Raw genomic sequence first — 19,567 nt, 5'->3', positions numbered from 1 at the left:
ATTTTTATATGTGATTTTCGGATAAAAAAACCTAATTAAATTCATTATTAAAGAAAAAGAAAACCTCTCAATAAGTCGTTGCGCAAAATAAGACCCATTCGAACTAAAGGCCCATTAGGCCCTAACCCATCAACGACTCGTTCATTTTCCCGCCAAACCAAGGCCCACGCCTCCCTCTTTCCCGCCAAAACTAGACCCCCTTGCTATCTAGGCTGCCAAAACAGCTCAAAATCCATATTCTACACTCTCTGCTGATATACTCTCTCTTTCTTTTCGGCGGAGCTGCAAGTCATCGGTGTCGTCCAGAGCCAAGGGATGGCGTCTATTGAAGATAGGAGTAGTCACAAGCGAGCATTTTTGGAATTTCTAGATCAAAATGTAGCTTTCTTCAACTTCTACTTTTCTCTGATTATATCAATATATACACACTTTAACACTGAAACATTAGGTTTATTCCTGTAATGAAATGTTTTATTGATGAATGAATCAGATATACAAGGATGAGATAAAGGCCATGATCAACCACAAGCGTCATCGCCTCATCGTCAATATCTCCGATCTCCATTCTTTTCAGGATTTTGGTCCCAGGTTTTTATTTTATTCCCATCCACGCATACCAAATCAACCGTTATGCTGTCGTAAATTGATAATAAGTTTAGAAAAAAGTCCTGAAAGTAGGTTATTAAACCTAACGGAAACCAAATATGAAAAATTCATCTAGGCACCGTTTGGAACAAAATCACTTAAAAGAAATGAATTCAGTTGCATATTTACATGATTTATAGTTGTATTAAATTAGCTAATTTTCTAAAGAAAATGATTGAATTCTTCTACTTTTACTTGGTTCCAAACTAGAGATGTAAGAAAAAAAGAATTCAACTGAATTAAATTCCATCAAAATCCATTCAAATTAAGGTTTCCAAACAAGGGGATAGTGATAGCATATTTATGGTTAGGCCTCTTTTTCCCATCGATGTTTTGATCTACTTCATAATTTATGTGATTACATTTATCTAGTTTTAACAACGAATTTTTGCTTCGATTTCATTTTGTTTGTTTTTGTTTTTGCTCTGGACTTGTAGGATTCTGAAGAACCCTAGTGAGTATATACAATCATTCTGTGATGCTGCTACGGACGTGGCTCGAAGCATTGATCCTAAGTACTTGAAGGAAGGAGAACAAGTTCTGGTCGGTTTTGAAGGTCCTTTTGTCTCTCGCCGTGTCACGCCAAGGGACCTTCTTTCAGAATTCATTGGCTCTATGGTCTGCGTTGAGGGGATTGTGACTAAATGTATTTTTCTTCTTATAAATGCCGCATTACTTTTCTATTTGCGTCTTACTATTTACTATGTTCTGATTCCTAATTTTGACATTTGTCCTAATTTCATATTGATTTTGTTTTGAAGTTTGTTACAATTTTATATGGAAATGAAGTCGAGAGTCTTTGCATGTGGGAGGTTGTTTATTTGATTTGGTGTAGTGTCTATTACTACAATGCAGTTTGGCTGTTCTTTCGTTGCTTAGTTACCTGATCAAATGTTTCTAGAGCTTTTTCATCTTCACAATGGCATGGTTTCATGAAATTATCATCCTGTTTTGGTGCAATGATTGTTATCACATGTTAATTAATGAGACTGGTCACATGAAGATTGACTTGATGAAACACAAATTCCTATGTGCATGGCTTAATATTATAATTTTTCTGTTTAGCATATTTTTCTGTTTTTAAAACTATTAATTATTGCTATCATTATTATTACGATTGGATCAAGTCATGTATTCTTAAAAAGGCATAGCATTTCTATCATAGATGTTATTCTGTTGTAGCTTGAAAGTATCACAGTACTATTGGATGTCATTGTAGTGTAAAATCATAAATCGGATATAGCCCAAGTGATACCTGCATTCTGGAATTAAAGATATTGCAAACTTTTTTAACACGTTGTATCTGAAAAATGTTTTTGTACCAGCATAAATTCAATCTGATCCTTTACTTTCAGGTTCTCTTGTAAGGCCCAAGGTTGTCAAAAGTGTTCATTTCTGCCCTGCAACTGGGGATTTGACTACTCGTGAATATCGGGACATTACATCCAATGTGGGTTTGCCCACAGGTTCTGTGTATCCAACAAGGGTATTTCTGAATTCCATACCTCTCATGGTTTCTAATCATCATTAATGGAAGAATCTTTTATGAAAATCTGCTGTTTCAGGATGACAATGGCAATTTATTGGTGACTGAGTATGGGTTATGCAATTACAAAGACCATCAAACCTTGTCAATGCAAGAAGTGCCCGAGAATTCCGCTCCTGGTCAGCTTCCGCGTACAGTTGACATCATAGTTGAGGATGACCTAGTTGATTCATGTAAGCCTGGAGACCGTGTGGCTATTGTGGGCATATATAAAGCACTTCCAGGTAGAAGCAAGGGTAGTGTAAATGGAGTATTCAGGTGTGTTCAATCGTGCAGAAACACTTCACTGCTTGGACCATTTTCATTTACATTTCACATTATCATAATTGACTTTGTAAAGGTTCATAAAGCTGTCTTTGATATGCAGGACTGTTCTCATAGCTAATAATGTTTCACTCCTCAACAAGGAAGCTAATGCCCCAGTTTACAGTCCGGATGACCTAAAGAACATAAAAAAGATAGCAGAAAGAGAGGATGCATTTGACCTACTCGGCAATTCACTAGCACCCTCGATATTTGGGCATTCATGGATAAAGAAAGCAGTTGTTTTATTGATGCTTAGTGGAGTGGAAAAGAACTTGAAGAATGGAACCCACTTGCGTGGGTGAGTCATTTTCACTCCTCAGCTGGAATTTTATGTTACTGATCAGTATTGAACAAATGGTTACTCTTATACATGTTATTTAAGGAAATTTAAGTGCTCCATAATGAAATTCAGTTATTAATTATGAACGTTTTTGACTCGTTGTATTAGTGACATTAATATGATGATGGTTGGTGATCCGTCTGTTGCCAAATCTCAACTCTTAAGAGCAATAATGAATATTGCACCCTTGGCCATATCAACCACTGGTCGTGGTTCTTCTGGCGTAGGATTGACAGCTGCTGTTACTTCTGATCAAGAAACAGGTGGAGAATCCAGTCCTACACCATCTTTGGTTTGATTATTTTTTGGGCAGAGTGTCATGGTGATATATTACTATTTTTTAAATTATCAGGAGAAAGAAGGCTAGAGGCTGGAGCAATGGTTCTCGCGGACAGAGGTGTTGTCTGTATCGATGAGTTTGACAAGATGAATGACCAAGATCGTGTTGCAATTCATGAAGTTATGGAACAGCAGACTGTTACTATTGCCAAAGCAGGTATTCATGCATCTTTGAATGCTCGATGTAGTGTGGTTGCTGCTGCAAATCCCATATATGGCACCGTAAGTGTGGATTATGTCATTGATCTTAACATTTTGACCTCTCAGTAACAGAGGCCTTGTATATTGAAGTTCTAAGTTCTTGAAATTCTATTGTTTATAAAATGGATTTACAGTATGATCGCTCATTGACTCCAACAAAGAACATTGGACTTCCAGACTCATTGCTTTCTCGGTTTGATTTGCTTTTCATAGTCTTGGATCAAATGGATCCTGATATTGACAGGCATATCTCTGAGCATGTATTGCGCATGCATCGTTATCGTTCTACAATTGATGGAGGTGGGTAAAGTTATCTTGTTCATTAACTAGAAGTTATTTATGTAAATGTTTAAGGTGAAACTTAAAATTTCCAGGTGAGGGGGCACTTGATGGGGGCCAAAGATACGGAAGAGAAGAAGAAGCTGATGCTGACTCATCTGTCTTTGTGAAGTACAATCGAATGCTTCATGGGAAGAAAACTGAAAGGGGTCGAAAGCGTGATACTCTTACGACCAAGTTTCTTAAGAAGTACATTCATTACGCAAAGCACAGGATTCAGCCTGAGCTGAGTGACGAGGTTATTATAGCTTAATCATTTTGGCATTCTGACACAATACATGATCCTCATTCTTCTTCTTCTATTCCTACATCTCAACACCAAAATAATGTTTTCTTTTGGATTCAGTGAATTCTTTTTTTCGTCTCTCAGTTTTGTAATGTAGTTGACTTACTGAGAATGCTTTTACACAGGCTTCTGAACACATTGCAACAGCTTATGCTGAGCTCAGAAGTGCAAGTTCAACTAGGAAGGTTGGTTTGCAATTTAGTGTTAAATGTAAATGGTATATCCATTCATCTTTCTGATATGGTGCTCATTTGTAGACTGGAGGAGTACTTCCAATCACTGCCAGAACCTTAGAAACCATCATACGTCTCTCTACTGCGCATGCCAAATTGAAATTGAGTCGGAAGGTATTTTGATCTATAGTTTGCTATCTTATACAAACTAAGCAAGCACGCTGGAAGTCCTTTTCTGTTATTATCTTTCATTTTTAACTGTTACTAGCTTGCTTGTCTTTCATTGCATGCAGACTGGTATTTATTATTTTCCTAAATGTTTTTTTATTGCATGATGTTTCTTTCCTTGGTAGGTTTCCAAGTCTGACGTTGAAGCTGCCTTGAATGTCCTAAATTTTGCAATATATCACAAAGAACTGGCAGAGATGGAGGAACGTGAACAAGAAAGGGAGAGAGAACAAGCGAGTAAAATCAGGGCCGATCGAAGTTCTGCTAGAAATGATAGAGATGATCAAGATGCTGCTGACGTAGGAGGGTGAGTGCACTCCGTATGAACATTTTACCTCAAAATCTGTTTTTGTCAATATACATTCAATTCTTCAAGAATCTTCTACTTTTGTGCTTCTACCAAATCAACTTTTAAATTAGCTCATAACTGGTTCTCAAAGAAGTTTTGACTCAGACCTGAACTATAAGCAATTTTGGTTTTCTAGTTTGAAGATTCCTTGAATGTCAAATCTACTGCTAATATTTGTTTGCATAAAAACTTGGTTCCTGGTCATTGACAACTGGGTGGCCATTGTATTTCCGAAATTTCCAACGTGTCGCATAGTATATGGGTCCCATCATCCATGTAATTGTAAATTATAAAGCTGGCAACTGCTGCTAATTTTTTTTGCATTTCATCTCATTCTTTTGTTATTTTATGGTCTCTTCATGGCAGTTTAACAACAGACGCCATGGAAATAGATGATCCTCCTGCAGAGCAAGCTTCCACTGAGTTGTCGCCGGAAAGGTCTGCTGCTAGCATGATCTGGAATTAGTCTTGTTTAATTCTTTTTCCCTTTCCTTACTGGATTTACAGGTTATAGTTTAAAATTTCCATCTTTAGTGTTATCTATGTTCTCATTATATTTGTTTTCTCCTTGTGACCTTGTAGAACTGAAGCATTTAATGCGGCATTTAGAGAGCATATGCGGTATTTGGATAGCATAACCATTGATGACTTGGAGGTGGCCATCAATGGAGGAGGAGCAAAGTTCTCAAGGGATGAGATAATGATCCTATTACAGGTAAAAGGAATCCGTTTTATTTTAGCCTGCCTGCCCTTGATTGAGTTGGGAGTGCAAATAATATACAGTGTCAGTTCTAGCTTTTGGTTAATTTGTACTATCCCTAATTTGGCAGAAATTGCACGATGAGAACAAGGTGATGATAGCTGATGGAAAGGTTCATATGGTGATATCATGAGTTGAAAGAACCACTTTGGCAAAATTTAATCAGGTACCATATGTTTGTCCGGACATGTATACAACTTGCAACGACTTGTTTGTTTCCTGTTGTGCACTGCATTCTTTTATTTATGTTGAAGACATGAGGTATGCATTCCAGGGGCATTGGCCAAACCGGTCTCCTTACTCGTGGCAGAAAGGGGGACGATGAAATTACAGTGGCCGGAAAAGAAAGCGAAGTTAGATTAGGAAACTGATGTAGGAGTAAACATTACTTTCATTGGGTTGGGGAAGTAACAGTAAGTTATAGTGTAAGGATAGGCTATCCCAGAATCTTGCTTTGTCATCGCCATTTGTTATATTCAAACCAAAACAACTCTTGTAAATTTTCCTTGATGCTGGTAATGTTCCTGAATTGGCTTGAGCTTGCTGTTCATCTGATGATATTTGTACTCGGTTTGTATTTGATTATTTCTGTATGCAACTGAATTAGCTCTGGATATTGTTTGTATTTGGTAACTTCTTAAATATTTATGGACACTTCTAATATAGACATGAGTTTGCAAATTTTTAAACTACAAATCTGCATACATGGCTTTTAACGAGTTGGTATTTAAAACTGAGTATGAATGTCTCGCTTTTGACGAGTTGGTATTACCGGAACTAATGAGTACTCTAAGTTTTAGAACTGCTGAAAAATGAGTAAATTTCTCTCGAGAGTTGAGTTATTTCATGCAGAGTTTGAGAGATGAGCTCATTTTGATGGGGCTCGAATGGTGGAGATGACAAAGGCATCAGATGGATTTTTTTGGGATAAATTATATCTTCCAAAATCAGTTGGTGGAATGAGTTTCAGGAAAATGAGGGATTTTAATTTGGTTCTCCTTGTTAGGATGTAGGCTTTTGAATCATCCTACCTCTCTAATGGCTCGGGTATATAACGTAAGGTATTATCATAATTCCTGTTTTCAAGCTTTGTTCGACGCTTGCCAGTCCTTCTAGGGTTGCTTGTCTAGTTGCTAAGTGTGTCTGTCTTCGCTTGGTATGTCGAAGTGTAATATCGATATTGCAATTTTCCCTACCCAAGGCACATGGTTACTTTTGGATTCGAGATAATTCTAGTAATAGGGTCGCTGCGTCAGCTGAGCTTTTATCCCGTTTCTTAGATCCTTTTATTGTCGAATGTCTTGGTGTGCGGAAAGTGTTGAGTTGGCTGAAAAAGCAAAATTACCAAGATATTATCTTGGAATCTGATTCTCAAACATTTGTTAATGTTTTTCATAGTATAGATGAGATAGATTTCGTGTTTGGTTTTATTATCTCCGATAGTAAATCCCTTTGTGCGGATATCACTAATTATCGTATTAGTTTTGTTAGTCGATCAACGAATCGTGTAGCATATATTCTAACGAGAGCTGCCGGTTCTGAGTTTGGTTATGAAATGTGAGCTCATGTTCCCCTCATTTTCTTTGCAACGTTTTGCTTGAAATTTTTTAATAAAGTTTTTCGTTTCATTTAAAAAAACACATTTGAACACATACTTCCATGCTAAATTAGTTTTTTTTTTTTTTTTTTAATATGGAGACATTTTAGGAATATAAGTCTTTGAATTAATTATGTAAAATATATGGGTTTTTTTTAGTAACTTTAACCAAAAGGATTGTAAAAAACCTCCAAATGTTTGACCCTAGATAGAAACCAACCACATTATTGGTGATTGAAATTGGACAAAAACTAACAAAAATATAAATAATATAAATCATAATGTGTATGAAAATGACTATAACTGGGGTTAAAGTCACCAATAGTGGACTAGAGCGACTAAAATTGGATGAAACCCAACTAAAACTAACAAAAATAACAAAACATGAACAACATATAACATGGGAAAGTGTGTTAAATTGTATGAAAGTAACTGAAATTGGCCAAAAAAAAAAAAACCCAACATAAACAAAAACCAACAAAAAAAAAATATACATCATTTAAAATGCGATTAAAAGTGTATGAAAGTGAATGAAATATGATGCAATTTACTGTAATTGGGTAAATTTTACTAAAATTGGTCAAAACAAAAAAAGGCAATCGTACGAGTCATTTGATAATTATCATTTGATAATTATTATGAAATATTAACTCCAAGATTTTATACAACTACATATAAACATGTTCAAATGCAGTTTCAAACAAATTTCACCCTATTGCAAACTGTAATAGTTACAAAATAATCATTCTTCACTTGGATGTGGCTTCAAGAATTTTGCGTTGCAAGTTTCGCTTTAAACATAAAATATATCATGTGAAAGTATGTGAAAGGACTGCAAGTGGATGATGATATTGTCTTAAATTGGATTAGATTGAGTGATTTTTTTTTAATCTTTTTGAGTTACGAAAAAATGTATGATTATACTCTTTTCTTTTTCTACAAATGGAATGCACTTTCTTCAATTGTATTTCCACTAGGCTATGTGTGTTTGGTTCCATTTCTTGAACTACTATTTGTCTTTTAATCTTAAACAGGATATAAAAAGTGTTTGGTACAATGTTGAAACAACTGTTTTTAGTAGAAAAATAAATTTAGCCACGTGTTTATTAGAAAGAGCCGATTTAACCTCTTACAATTTTAGTCTTAACATTTAGCAGACGGTGCAATTTCAAACATCATTAACGGAAGATGAGTTAAATTTTTCATTAACATAAGATGTAGAATTTCAAGTCTTATAGGGTGGCCAGAATGCTAGAGGTTGGAGGATGGCCAAAATGCTAGAGGTTGGAGGGTAGCCAGAATATGAAATTACACATGGAAAAAATCTCATCTTTCATTACTGAGACTTGAAATTGCACCGTTCGGTAAACATTAGATTTAAGATTACATTGTTTTGTATCTACAGCCTAAATATTTTTTCCCTGAATAACCATAGGACTAATTTTGTATTTTATCTCACAATAACATACTTATTAATTTCTTTTTTCTCTGCGAATTGCTCTAAAAGTTAGATTTGATTCTTTTTGGTCCAATCAAAATATAATTTAATTTTATGTATATTAAATTTTAAATTTTAAATTTATAAAAAAAAAAGTAGTATGAGAGTTGGTCGGTCTCTAAAACGCTGGAGCCGCCTCCACTCAGGGCCGGCCCTAAATTTCTTGTGTTGTTTATTTTATTTTTTTTCAATTGTTTCATTAATTCATATAAGACGATCGTAATCTCCTAACAAGTGGTATGAGAGTGTCGTGTTCTTTGGTGAATTAATTATTTGTTAGATATAATTTCATCTACAAAATTGGGTATTGAAAAGTTTGATATATCAATGAATTTGATGTATGTCAACAGAAGGTGCATATTATACTCATCCCAAATGTATAAGAGGAGGCATTTGAAGGGATTGGAAATAATTACGCTTCTATGATGGAGGAGAAATAGAAGCAACTGGATGAAAAAGACACTTTTAACACTATTCCTATATTTTTAGAACAAGTTTTGAGGAGGTCACCAAGAAGACCAACTCGGCTTAGATTTGGCTGAAATTGGAGTTGTTGTACATAAAAAAATTAGTGACAAATCGACTTTTGTTAAAGATTGAAAGATATTCGTCTACATGAAGGTATATCCATTAAAAATCATCTTGAATAATTTTCTATAATTGTTATGGATCTCCAAAATATTGATGTAAAAATTAATGTTGCAAATTTGGCTATTACCTTGTTACGCTCGTTGCCACAATCATACAAGTCTTTTTTGGGAGACTTTATTGTATGGTAGAGAAAAATATTACCTTTGAATAAGTTAAACCTGCTTTATCACAACGCGAATAATAGATAGTCAGTTGACAAAAAATAATGAGTTTGTAGGCGAGGGTTATGTAGTTTGTGGAAGAACTTTTGAAAGAGGTTTGACTAGTAACAAAGGAAAAGGTAGATCTAAATCCATGTCTCACAAAAACCCAATTTATCGTTTTGCAATAAAAAAGACATATACGAGATGATTTCTTTAAGAGGAAGAATCAGATGAATGAATTGCACAAGTTACTGTTGCTAACAGGGATAGTGGTATGGACGTCTTTACTATCACCAGGAAAAGGGAAATTAAAGTCTAATTAGGTACTCAATTTTGCATGTCCATACACATATGTCATTTGTAAGGATATGTTTTGTTCATTGAATTCTATTACCTGTGGTGATGTTCTAATGGGTAAAGATGTTGTATGTAAAAAAAATAAAATCTCTTTAGGACCTCTTGATAACAATGGATGCAAATTTGCTTCTCGTGGAGGAGTACTAGAAGGGTCTTCTAGAACATTTGTTCTAATGAAAGCCACCAAGGTGGGTTCTTATATGTGCTCGATGGAAAGATAGTTACAAGTTCAACATCTGTTTCATCTAGTTGCTCTCATCACAATGCTTCCAAATTATGGACTTTAGCATATGAGAAAGAAAGACATGGTAGAGCTACGCCGTAAAGGTTTGTTGGGAAGTAAAAAAAATGTTGTCTTGGAGTTATGGGAGCTTTCATTGGGATCCATAGTTCAAATGCTCCTTTGACTATATTCATTTCGACCCGTATGGTCTACAATGGAGTCATCTATTGGTGAATGAGAGGTACATGTAAACCTTTACTAATGATTATTCTAGAAAAACACGAGTTTTCTCAAATTGTGGAAAACTATGATTGAGAAGCAAACTAGGACACAAATCAAATGTCTTAGGACTAACAATGGTCTTGAATTTGTTTATAAAGAATTTAATCAATTATATGAGAACAAAAGAATAACCAGGAACCACACATGCACTTACCGACCATAGAAGAACGATGTTGCTAAATGTGTGAATAGGATAATCATCGAGAGAGGTTGTTGTATATTGTCTAATGCTGGTGCAGAGAAGAAGTTTTTAGGCAGAAGCTATTGATACAACTTGCTATCTTGTGTTTGTCTAAGGAAGTTCGAAGATTCCTTCATCTATTTGTTGTTGTATCTTGATAATATGCTCATAGCTTACAAATACAAATCTGAAATTTGTAAGCTAAAAAATCTATTGAATGGTGAATTTGAGATGAAAAACTTAGGTGGAGCTAAAAGAATTTTGGGAACGGAGATTGTCAGAAACAGAGCAGTTGGTAAGTTATCCCTTAGCCAAGAAAGGTATAATGAGAAAGCGCTTGAGGGGTTTGGCATAAGGAATGCAAAACTAGTACCTACTATATTACCAACTCATTTCACGCTTTCTGCTACGATGTCATCGCAATCTGAAGAAGAGGAAAAGTACATGGCGGTGTGCCTCATTGTAACGCGATTAGTAGCATGATGCATGTTATGGTGTGTACTTGTCCTGATCTGGCTCAAGCAACTAGTATGGTTAGACGATACATGTTGTGCCCTGGAAAAGCTTATTGGAAAGTGGTGCATAAGATATTGAGGTACATGCATGAATTTTTTTTTTTGTCTTGAATACAGTAGATCTTCTAGTAGTTTGGTTGGCTATTCCGATTCTGACTATGTAGGAGATTTGGATAAAAGGAGATCATTGACGAGTTATGTATTTACCACTGGCGATACAACTATCAGTTGGAAGGCCTTTCTCCAACCTACAATTACGTTGTCAACAAGAGAGGTAGAGTACATGATGGTGTCTTAAGGGAAACATTTAGTTTCGATTGCTCCAACAATAAAAATTTCTCCTTTCCGTGGAAATAGATACAGATTTGCCAAACTACAAAAAATTCTTGTGATGTTTTTATTTTATTGTCAATTGTTCTTGTCAAACCCGACCTAAAATAAGATCAGATAAGACGGTGAGACATTACCACTGACTTATTATATAAACCAGTAGCAGTATCTCTCAAATAAGGAGAAAAATCAAGCAAAAACCAAATTCTAATGTTAAGCTCAAATGACCAACATATGTCATTTCCAGCATAACTTTTTCATACGGAGTCCGATTAAGACGATTCAAAAACCCCTGGAAACGTAAGATAATAATAAAGAACTTTCATTTAGGACTCCATGACAGACTCGGCCTATATCTGGTCGAAAAATGCATCACAAGATTCAAGTACGAATCTGATTTTCCAGCATCACCTATATAGACAAGTTATGACTTACTCATAACCCATATCACAGTATTCCACAAATTCTCAACTTCAGCTAATTATATATATATCTACATGTAGACAGTACAAACCAAACAAAAGGACACTGCCAAAAACAAGTTCTTCAAGTGTCCGTATACTATCCACATATATGTACATGAACAAAATGGATGCAATACTCTAGAGACGACTTGCACCTCGTAGCTGTAACCGAACCTCGCCCTAGGATCGAGTACCCCTCTCGGTACCTTGCACTTCTTCGCCTAAAACAAAACATTAAAAACATTTGGAAAACATGAGACAAAAATCCCAATAAGAAACTATCAACTATAGAAATCAACTTTACTTAACATAACTACTTATATATACATTTATAAAGGATTTAATCAAAACCTTGTAAAATATACTCAAAACTAAAGTTCATAATAGGATCAATGTATTAAACCAAAAACCCAAAATATATAATCTTGTATCCATTCTTGAGTTCATCCCCTGATAATTCAAATCACAATTCAAAACATGTACGAGACGTCTCTTAACATTGCCTATCCCATATGGTCTTACCCAACACTTCACTGCCATACCCAATAGGTCTTCAGACTGTGTACACAGGCCATATTTCTCACTAAATATGGTCTTTAAAATTCAATCCACCATACCGGACTACTCTCAATGGATACCAAACATTTAATTCTATATATATATAGATTGAAACCAAAAACATATATGTATATATGTATATACTTCACTTGATCATAATCAAGTTCACAAGTGTTCAATTCTCCAAAATATCAATCGTTAATCAAATAAAATTCCAAAATTAATCAACCAACGAAACCTCAAATCAATATAACTTAGTAAAAGCTGTAATTCATATTTAAACATAGTCAATAGTTCATTGGAACTATAATTTCGCAAGATTGTGAAAAACCTCAATTTTACAAAATTCCAGCATAACCCTAAAATATCAAGTTCTGGAAATTCTTTGATTATATCTATATATCTATATACATAAAACTCAAAATATAGTTGATAGTGACTTACCTTAGCTATGAATTGAAGAAAATACACCCGTTCAATTCTCCGCTAAATCAGTCACTTCCGAAATTCAGAAACTCTTCGGTTGGGATTTAGATCTATGCCTAAGGATGCTATAGTTTAAGTTTCAAGTGATTTGGACGGTCGAATCTCCGCAAATCAAAGAAACGGTGGAGAAACGGTCGAAGAACGATTAAAAGAAAAAGAAACAGAGAAGAAAAGGAAGGAAAAGACGATGATGTCGAGAGTCTGGAACATTTGGGATTTATATCCCAAATTTGTCAAATATCCCTTTTGGTCCTCCATCTTTATATAATCTTTTAATACTTATCCTAAACTTTTAATTTACATCTAAACCCATCGAATTAACTCCAAATTTTTCCTAGAACACCAAATAAAAATCACATACCCCATAATTATCATATATATTAATATCTAGATATAAATTCTAGAAATTTAGACACGGACGTGACAATTCTATTAATTCACGTAAGGCAGTCATAATTTCATAACACAGTCAAATCAGTCTGTTTAAATTTTTCGTTAAGTTATGTATGAATAAAATTGATTTTGTATGGAAATATTAGGGGAAGATTTATACCATTTTATAATGGTTAAGCATAAATTTTCATTTTCTCAAAAATTAATATGGAGAAATTTGATTTTTTTTTTTTTTTTGATAAAATGCCATATTTCATTCTATTAAATCACAAAGTATAAATACAACACGATAAAATTTTCCACCCATACAGGCTACATCTAGTATAAGATACACAAAGGGAAGAAAAATGCTACAAAGAGTAATAAAAAGACTACAAAAGGCAATAAAAACCATAAAAGGTACACATACAAAAAAAAATAAAAAATAAATCATATACTCCTCGTAAGTCGAATCCCATTGAAAAACAGCTGTAATCCATTCTTCATCATTTAACCTCTTCCGGACATTCGGATCTGAGTCTTTTCTTTTTTTTTTTACAACCACGCAGATCTATAGATCTGCGGACAAGATAAACTTTTTCCGCTTTTGCTAAGATCGAAAAAAAAATAAACGATAACGAAGTGTTTGTTAGAAGGGATAGGTGAGATAACGATAAAAAACACGAGATAAGTTATCCCGTGTTTGTTTGGGAGATAGAAGAGTGAGACAGATGAGGGATAAGCTTCTTATCCCTCAAATCCTATACCCAGGAGGGATTAGTATAAGGAGATGGGATAAGCTCTTGCGATTTTAATAGGATGAAAAAGTCCATCTTATACCTCAAATTAATGTTATGTAGTTTAAATAAAGTTAAAATAGTAAAATGTATTATTTTATCCCCATCCCTATCCCACATACCAAATGTTGAATAATAATCCTCGACTATCATATTTTATCCTTATCCCAACCATTTATTCTTATCCTTATCCCAACTTTTATCCATATCCCTATCCCAATAGAATACCAAACGCCCGGTAAAAGTATAGCTAACATGTGTAGACAGTCGTGTTCACATGGACCCTAATGACCACGATGAATTTGGTCATTCACCGTTAGATGTAGGTTGATTAAGCATCCTAAGGTTTAGATTTAATGTGTAGATCTGACGGAAAAGAGATTGTAGAAAGTATATAGACTTCAAACTTACCAGAAAAGAAAAGATAAATCAGAAGTTAAAAAACACAGACTAAGACATAAATGAGAGGAGGAAAAAGTAAGACAATCTTTCTCCTTCCTCCTTCCTCCTTCCTCCTCTAAGAGGAGAAAGGAAGAACCGAAACGGTGATGATGACGGTATTGACGAAAAGCTTGAGAAAAAAGAGCAAAGGAGAAGAAGAGATTATACCCTAAGAAATTCCATATTTATCCTAGAACTTTTTTAGTTCTAAAAATGTCCAAATTGAGTTTAGTAAATTAATTGGTGTGTATTTTCGTGTTAAATTTAAATTTGTAATTTATTCCCGGTAGGAAAGTAGAATTAAAATAACAGAGGAATAAGAAGTGGTAGAGGAGAGCAGAAATTTTGTGGCGGAGATGGTTCATGCGTAATTCCAACTAAACCCAATTCCATCTCCATGGCCATTTCTTCTCCTTTAATCTTAAGAAGCTCTCTTCTTTCTACTCTTCAAATTCAAACCCATTCTTTCTCCAAACCCTGCTCTTCAATTTCTTTATTATCTACTAATTTTACTTCCAGGTCTCACCCTATCCCTTCCATTAAGGTATCACTCAACCACATACTCACTATTCTTCTTCTTATCAACTATGACTTTCATTTAATTCTTTTTTCCTCTGTATCTTCACGGCATTAGATGGAAGGAAGCGGAGTGACTGAAGAAATTACAGAGGTAACAGAACCAAAAGTCGAGGGGAGGAAGAAAATATTTGTAGCTGGAGCAACTGGAAATACCGGTAAAAGGATTGTCGAACAACTGCTTGCAAAAGGTTTTGAGGTCAAGGCTGGGGTTAGAGATGTAGACAAGGCTAAAACTAGCTTTTCCAATTCCAAGGACAATCCATCTCTTCAAATTGTATGTATTCTTCAATTTCTCCAGTGTTTGATAATTTCTGGCCCTTCGATTGCTTTCAATTTTGGGGATTAGAAAGGATTTGTATTGAGAATTTTGAATTTGCAGGTGAAAGCAGATGTAACTGAGGGATCAGATAAACTAGCACAAGTAATAGGGAATGATTCTGATGCTGTAATATGTGCCACTGGGTTCCGCCCTGGATTGGACTTGTTTTCTCCTTGGAAGGTAAGTTGGTTCTAAATCTTCTGGAATAACTTTTCATAGGTTCACTCCTATTCAAGTCTACAATGAAGGTTGTACATCCATGAAACCCTAGCTTCCCTTCTATTCCAAGTCTTGTTGAAATTAATCAGTTAAATATGCTACAAATGAGTGTGAAATGCTTCACATTATGTTATAGGACATGTACTTGTTTATTTTATTACATTTCTTTCTCTTAATTGCATTTTTTAAATATATGTACTACAACATCAAAATTTGTCAAACCTGAAATCTAAGATTAGAGATATACATGTTTTCTGAGCCTGCATTGTTGGATGAGATGTCTTTTCCCGAGCCGTGAGTGCAATCCAGAAATGGATTGTTGCTCCATTTTTGGTTTGCTATACACAAGTTTTTCAGGTAGTAATAAACATGAGGATTCTGGTGTTGCAGACTTGAAATTTTCCTATTGCATTGCAGGATAGTTTCTTAAGATAGTTTGCCTAATTGCAGGTTGATAATTTCGGCACCGTAAACCTAGTTGATGCTTGTCGTAAACTTGGAGTAAACAGATTCATCCTCATCAGCTCAATTTTGGTGAATGGAGCAGCAATGGGTCAATTATTCAATCCAGCTTACATATTTCTCAATGTTTTTGGACTGACCTTAGTGGCCAAGCTTCAGGCGGAGCAATACATTAGGAAATCTGGCATAAACTACACAATAATTAGACCTGGTGGATTAAAAAATGACCCTCCATCTGGAAACGTTGTTATGGAGCCAGAGGTATTAGGATTCATCTCAAAACTCAGTATGTTTACTTTCTCTTTAATATATGAGAAGTCATTGACTCTCCTTTCTCGTTCTCTCTAGGATACCCTTTATGAAGGTAGTATATCCAGAGATCTAGTTGCAGAGGTTGCTGCTGAAGCATTAGTCTGTCCGGAATCACATTACAAAGTTGTGGAAATCGTCTCCCGTGCTGAAGCTCCCAAGCGCACATACAAAGATCTTTTTGGTTCGATTAAAGACCGTTGATTCTGTTCATAAATAATAGGCGGTAATTTTCCATTTTAACACTTAACATTTGCTTACATGTAATATTTGTGATTGCTTTATGAATTTCTATTACTGGTTATTGGTTGTATACGTCTTGTGAGTAGTTTTTTTTTAAAGAAAAGTAGGTAAATGTAGTTGATTTTGCTTTGTTGCAGTAATTTATATATAAAAAATGAGATGTTTTATCAGTAGCATGATTATGTTATGCCAACATTTATCTTGTTAATTTTTGATGATGGAAGAAAGAATGAACTTGAATCATGAACTTGCATAAAAAATATGCGAGTGATTTGAATAGAAATGATACACCATTTTGACTTGAAGGAAATATTTTTTATAGTCCTATCCCAATTGAAGATGTGTTTGTGGTAGTCTTTTGGAGGTTGCAAAGAATTTGCAGAATTGAATGAGGAAATGAAGGCAAATGGTAAGTCATTATTTTAAAGTTGTTGCAATGCAAATTCTTGTTCTGAAGCACTGCAAGGAGTTGAGTACTGTCTGTGTGTAGCGAGGGAGTGAAGTTATGCCTATTCTTGATCAAGTTATATGTTACAGTGATAATAGTTTATAACCGAACATGTCTAGTACGAATAAGTGCATAGTAAGCTGAATTTCGGGTTTGTCCTTGCTGCTAGCTGTTATATGTTAGCTGATTTTCCTTTCAAAATATAGCTATGAACAACAAAAAGGAAAAACATACAGGCATTTCAATTGATATAATATTGCAGGTTGGAAGAAATAATGATGTTATTAATGAATTAACATTTCACTCCAAGTTGTTTTAAATCAACATAATAAACAGAAAAATCAAAGAAATGATAAAAGAAATTTCAGAAGAAGCAAGCAGCCAGAGAAAGTAAGAGCGCAAATGCAGCTGGAATCCCCAAAGCCATTCCAGAGCTTTGCATAGGTGCTGGTGCAATTCCTCCCAAATCTTGAGCAGATGTTTGGAAAGTCAAGAGATTGATAATATAGATGGTGAAGAAGACAATGGCCATTCTGCTACTTTCCATTTCAAATCAGGTTTTTTCTCTTCTCTTCTCTTCTCTTGTATGAATGAATATTAAGGAAGAAGATGTGAATATGGTTGGTTATCTAATAGGGGGATTAGGGTGGAATTGTGGAAATAATTAAGGAATCTGCCACTACATTATGTTGGTTTAACTACAAGCAAAATGATTAAGGGGTGGCGTGATGCCAGCCTAATTAATTATACTAACAGAAAAGTGAGTATGCTTTACTGCTTTGATTCCATGTTAGGCCCAGTGACATTTTTGGTTAGGGATGGTAACGGGTAGGGTACCCGTGGATAGTGCCAATTCCAAATCCAAACCCTTACCCGTTTATTTTTTAGTTATCCGTACCCGTTCCATTACCCTAACGGGTGTACTTTTCGCGTTTCATACTCATCCATTTTATTCGCAGGTATCCGCGGTACTCTTACCCGTTAAGAATCAATACATAAAACAAAAAAATATTACAAATTTAACAAGTATAAATTTAATAATGGGTAAATTTCAAATAAAACTCATGCGGTTCCACTAATTTTCAGATAAAGGACTATGGTTTACTTTTTGTCAAAACTTGGATTGAAGTTTTCAACTTTAGCAAAATAATGACTTTTTCGATTGATACTATTAAAATCACCATTGACGACTTCAAAAATGACATATTTTAAGAACTACTAATATTCTAAGTAACTTTAATTCTTCAACTTTTTTTCATTTTGAGATTATTTAGATGATTTTTGTTAAAGAGAGAGAGTTTCAAAAAAGATGATTTTCGAAAATCGAAAATGTAATTCCATAAAAAAATATGATATTGAACAACTTTGTATTTGATAATATAATCAGTATTTGATAATATAATCAAGCTTCCTATATATTTCGGTATTTTCAGCTAAGAATCAAAGCCACATAGTTTTATCAATTTTTAAATAACCTAATTATAACTGGATCTTTTATGAGCACAACTCAAATAACCTAAAAATAATATAATTAACAAGCCCAAATATAGTTATTAATTTACTTATAATCTAAACAGTTGACATTTACTTGCCAGACCATTTTTACCTAATTGTCATAGAACAACCACATGCATAAAAAAACGGAACATATAACGTACACAATTCCTCTAAGAAATCTATATACAATGGTAACCTCGGAGTCCAGAGGAATTTACGTCAAAGAATCGGTTATCTTAAAATTTCAGAATTTATATCGCTTTGTTTTTACTTTTATCAATTAGGTTAAATTATCTTATTAATATTACAAATTACTCACATTTTATTTCACTTTTGTCAAATAAAATTAATTATATCTATTTTCCATTTCGTGATGAAAATTCATATATGACATATTCAGAATAGGCTTTCATCTTTTTGGATATAAATATGTATAGAGTAAATTTATATAGTATGGTTATTTAGTAGTGTAATATTCATTTTATTTATTCATGAATTTCTAGGGTGTTTGTTTTTTATTTTTCAATCTCCTGTTTGCTGTTTTGGTTGAAAAAGGAGATATAAACTGTTTGGTTAAATATCTAAAACAACTGCTGATTGCTGTTTGATAAGAAATTAGGTACTTTTTGAAGGATTAATCTTCTATTGGGGATAATTTTTTAAAAAAATTACCCCACTGGACCTGGTTGGGAAATATTCCCCTAGAAAGGGCTATTTCCCAACCAGGGTAAGAAAACAAATTTTTTTTATTGTGATATTGCCCATTACGGCGCCATGGACGCCGTAATGGGCATGTTGTTGACAGGAATCCTCAAGGATTCCTGTCAGCCACTGCCCATAAATTTTTTTTTAACAATTTTTTAAAATTTAATATTATAAAAATAAAAATAAAAATTATATTATTAAATTATTGTTTTATAAAATTTTGATTAAATTTTAAATTTGATTTATTTGGAAATGTTAAGGTTTTAATTTATAGGATTAACGTATGAAATTGTGCAAATTTAATCATAACGTTTCAAGTAAAATGCAGATTTAGCTTTAACGTATGAAATTGTACAAATTAACCCTAACGTTTTAAGCG

General features: G+C 34.2%; 2 protein-coding genes across 2 annotated transcripts; both read left to right on the top strand.

Moving 5' to 3' along the window:
- Positions 1–238: 238 nt before the first annotated feature.
- On the top strand, positions 239–6,178 carry LOC136234235 (DNA replication licensing factor MCM3). The gene is made up of 17 exons (XM_066024033.1): positions 239–378; positions 491–588; positions 1,083–1,291; positions 2,001–2,131; positions 2,211–2,449; positions 2,559–2,795; positions 2,946–3,100; positions 3,190–3,398; positions 3,512–3,677; positions 3,752–3,954; positions 4,128–4,187; positions 4,260–4,349; positions 4,529–4,710; positions 5,119–5,190; positions 5,335–5,467; positions 5,583–5,678; positions 5,787–6,178. The coding sequence occupies exons 1-16, from the start codon at positions 316–318 to the stop codon at positions 5,643–5,645; spliced, it is 2,310 nt and encodes a 769-aa protein (XP_065880105.1). The 5' UTR covers positions 239–315; the 3' UTR covers positions 5,646–5,678; positions 5,787–6,178.
- An 8,529-nt stretch (positions 6,179–14,707) lies between these two features.
- Positions 14,708–16,608, top strand: LOC136233868 (uncharacterized protein At2g34460, chloroplastic). The gene is made up of 5 exons (XM_066023587.1): positions 14,708–14,951; positions 15,042–15,260; positions 15,366–15,485; positions 15,975–16,247; positions 16,335–16,608. The coding sequence occupies exons 1-5, from the start codon at positions 14,805–14,807 to the stop codon at positions 16,497–16,499; spliced, it is 924 nt and encodes a 307-aa protein (XP_065879659.1). The 5' UTR covers positions 14,708–14,804; the 3' UTR covers positions 16,500–16,608.
- The last annotated feature ends 2,959 nt before the right edge of the window (positions 16,609–19,567 follow it).

The sequence above is a fragment of the Euphorbia lathyris genome, chromosome 6, assembly GCF_963576675.1.
Source record: "Euphorbia lathyris chromosome 6, ddEupLath1.1, whole genome shotgun sequence".
Classification (NCBI taxonomy): domain Eukaryota; kingdom Viridiplantae; phylum Streptophyta; class Magnoliopsida; order Malpighiales; family Euphorbiaceae; genus Euphorbia; species Euphorbia lathyris.
The sequence above is the reverse complement of the archived record's forward strand: the minus strand, read 5'-3'. Positions and strand labels throughout refer to the sequence as shown.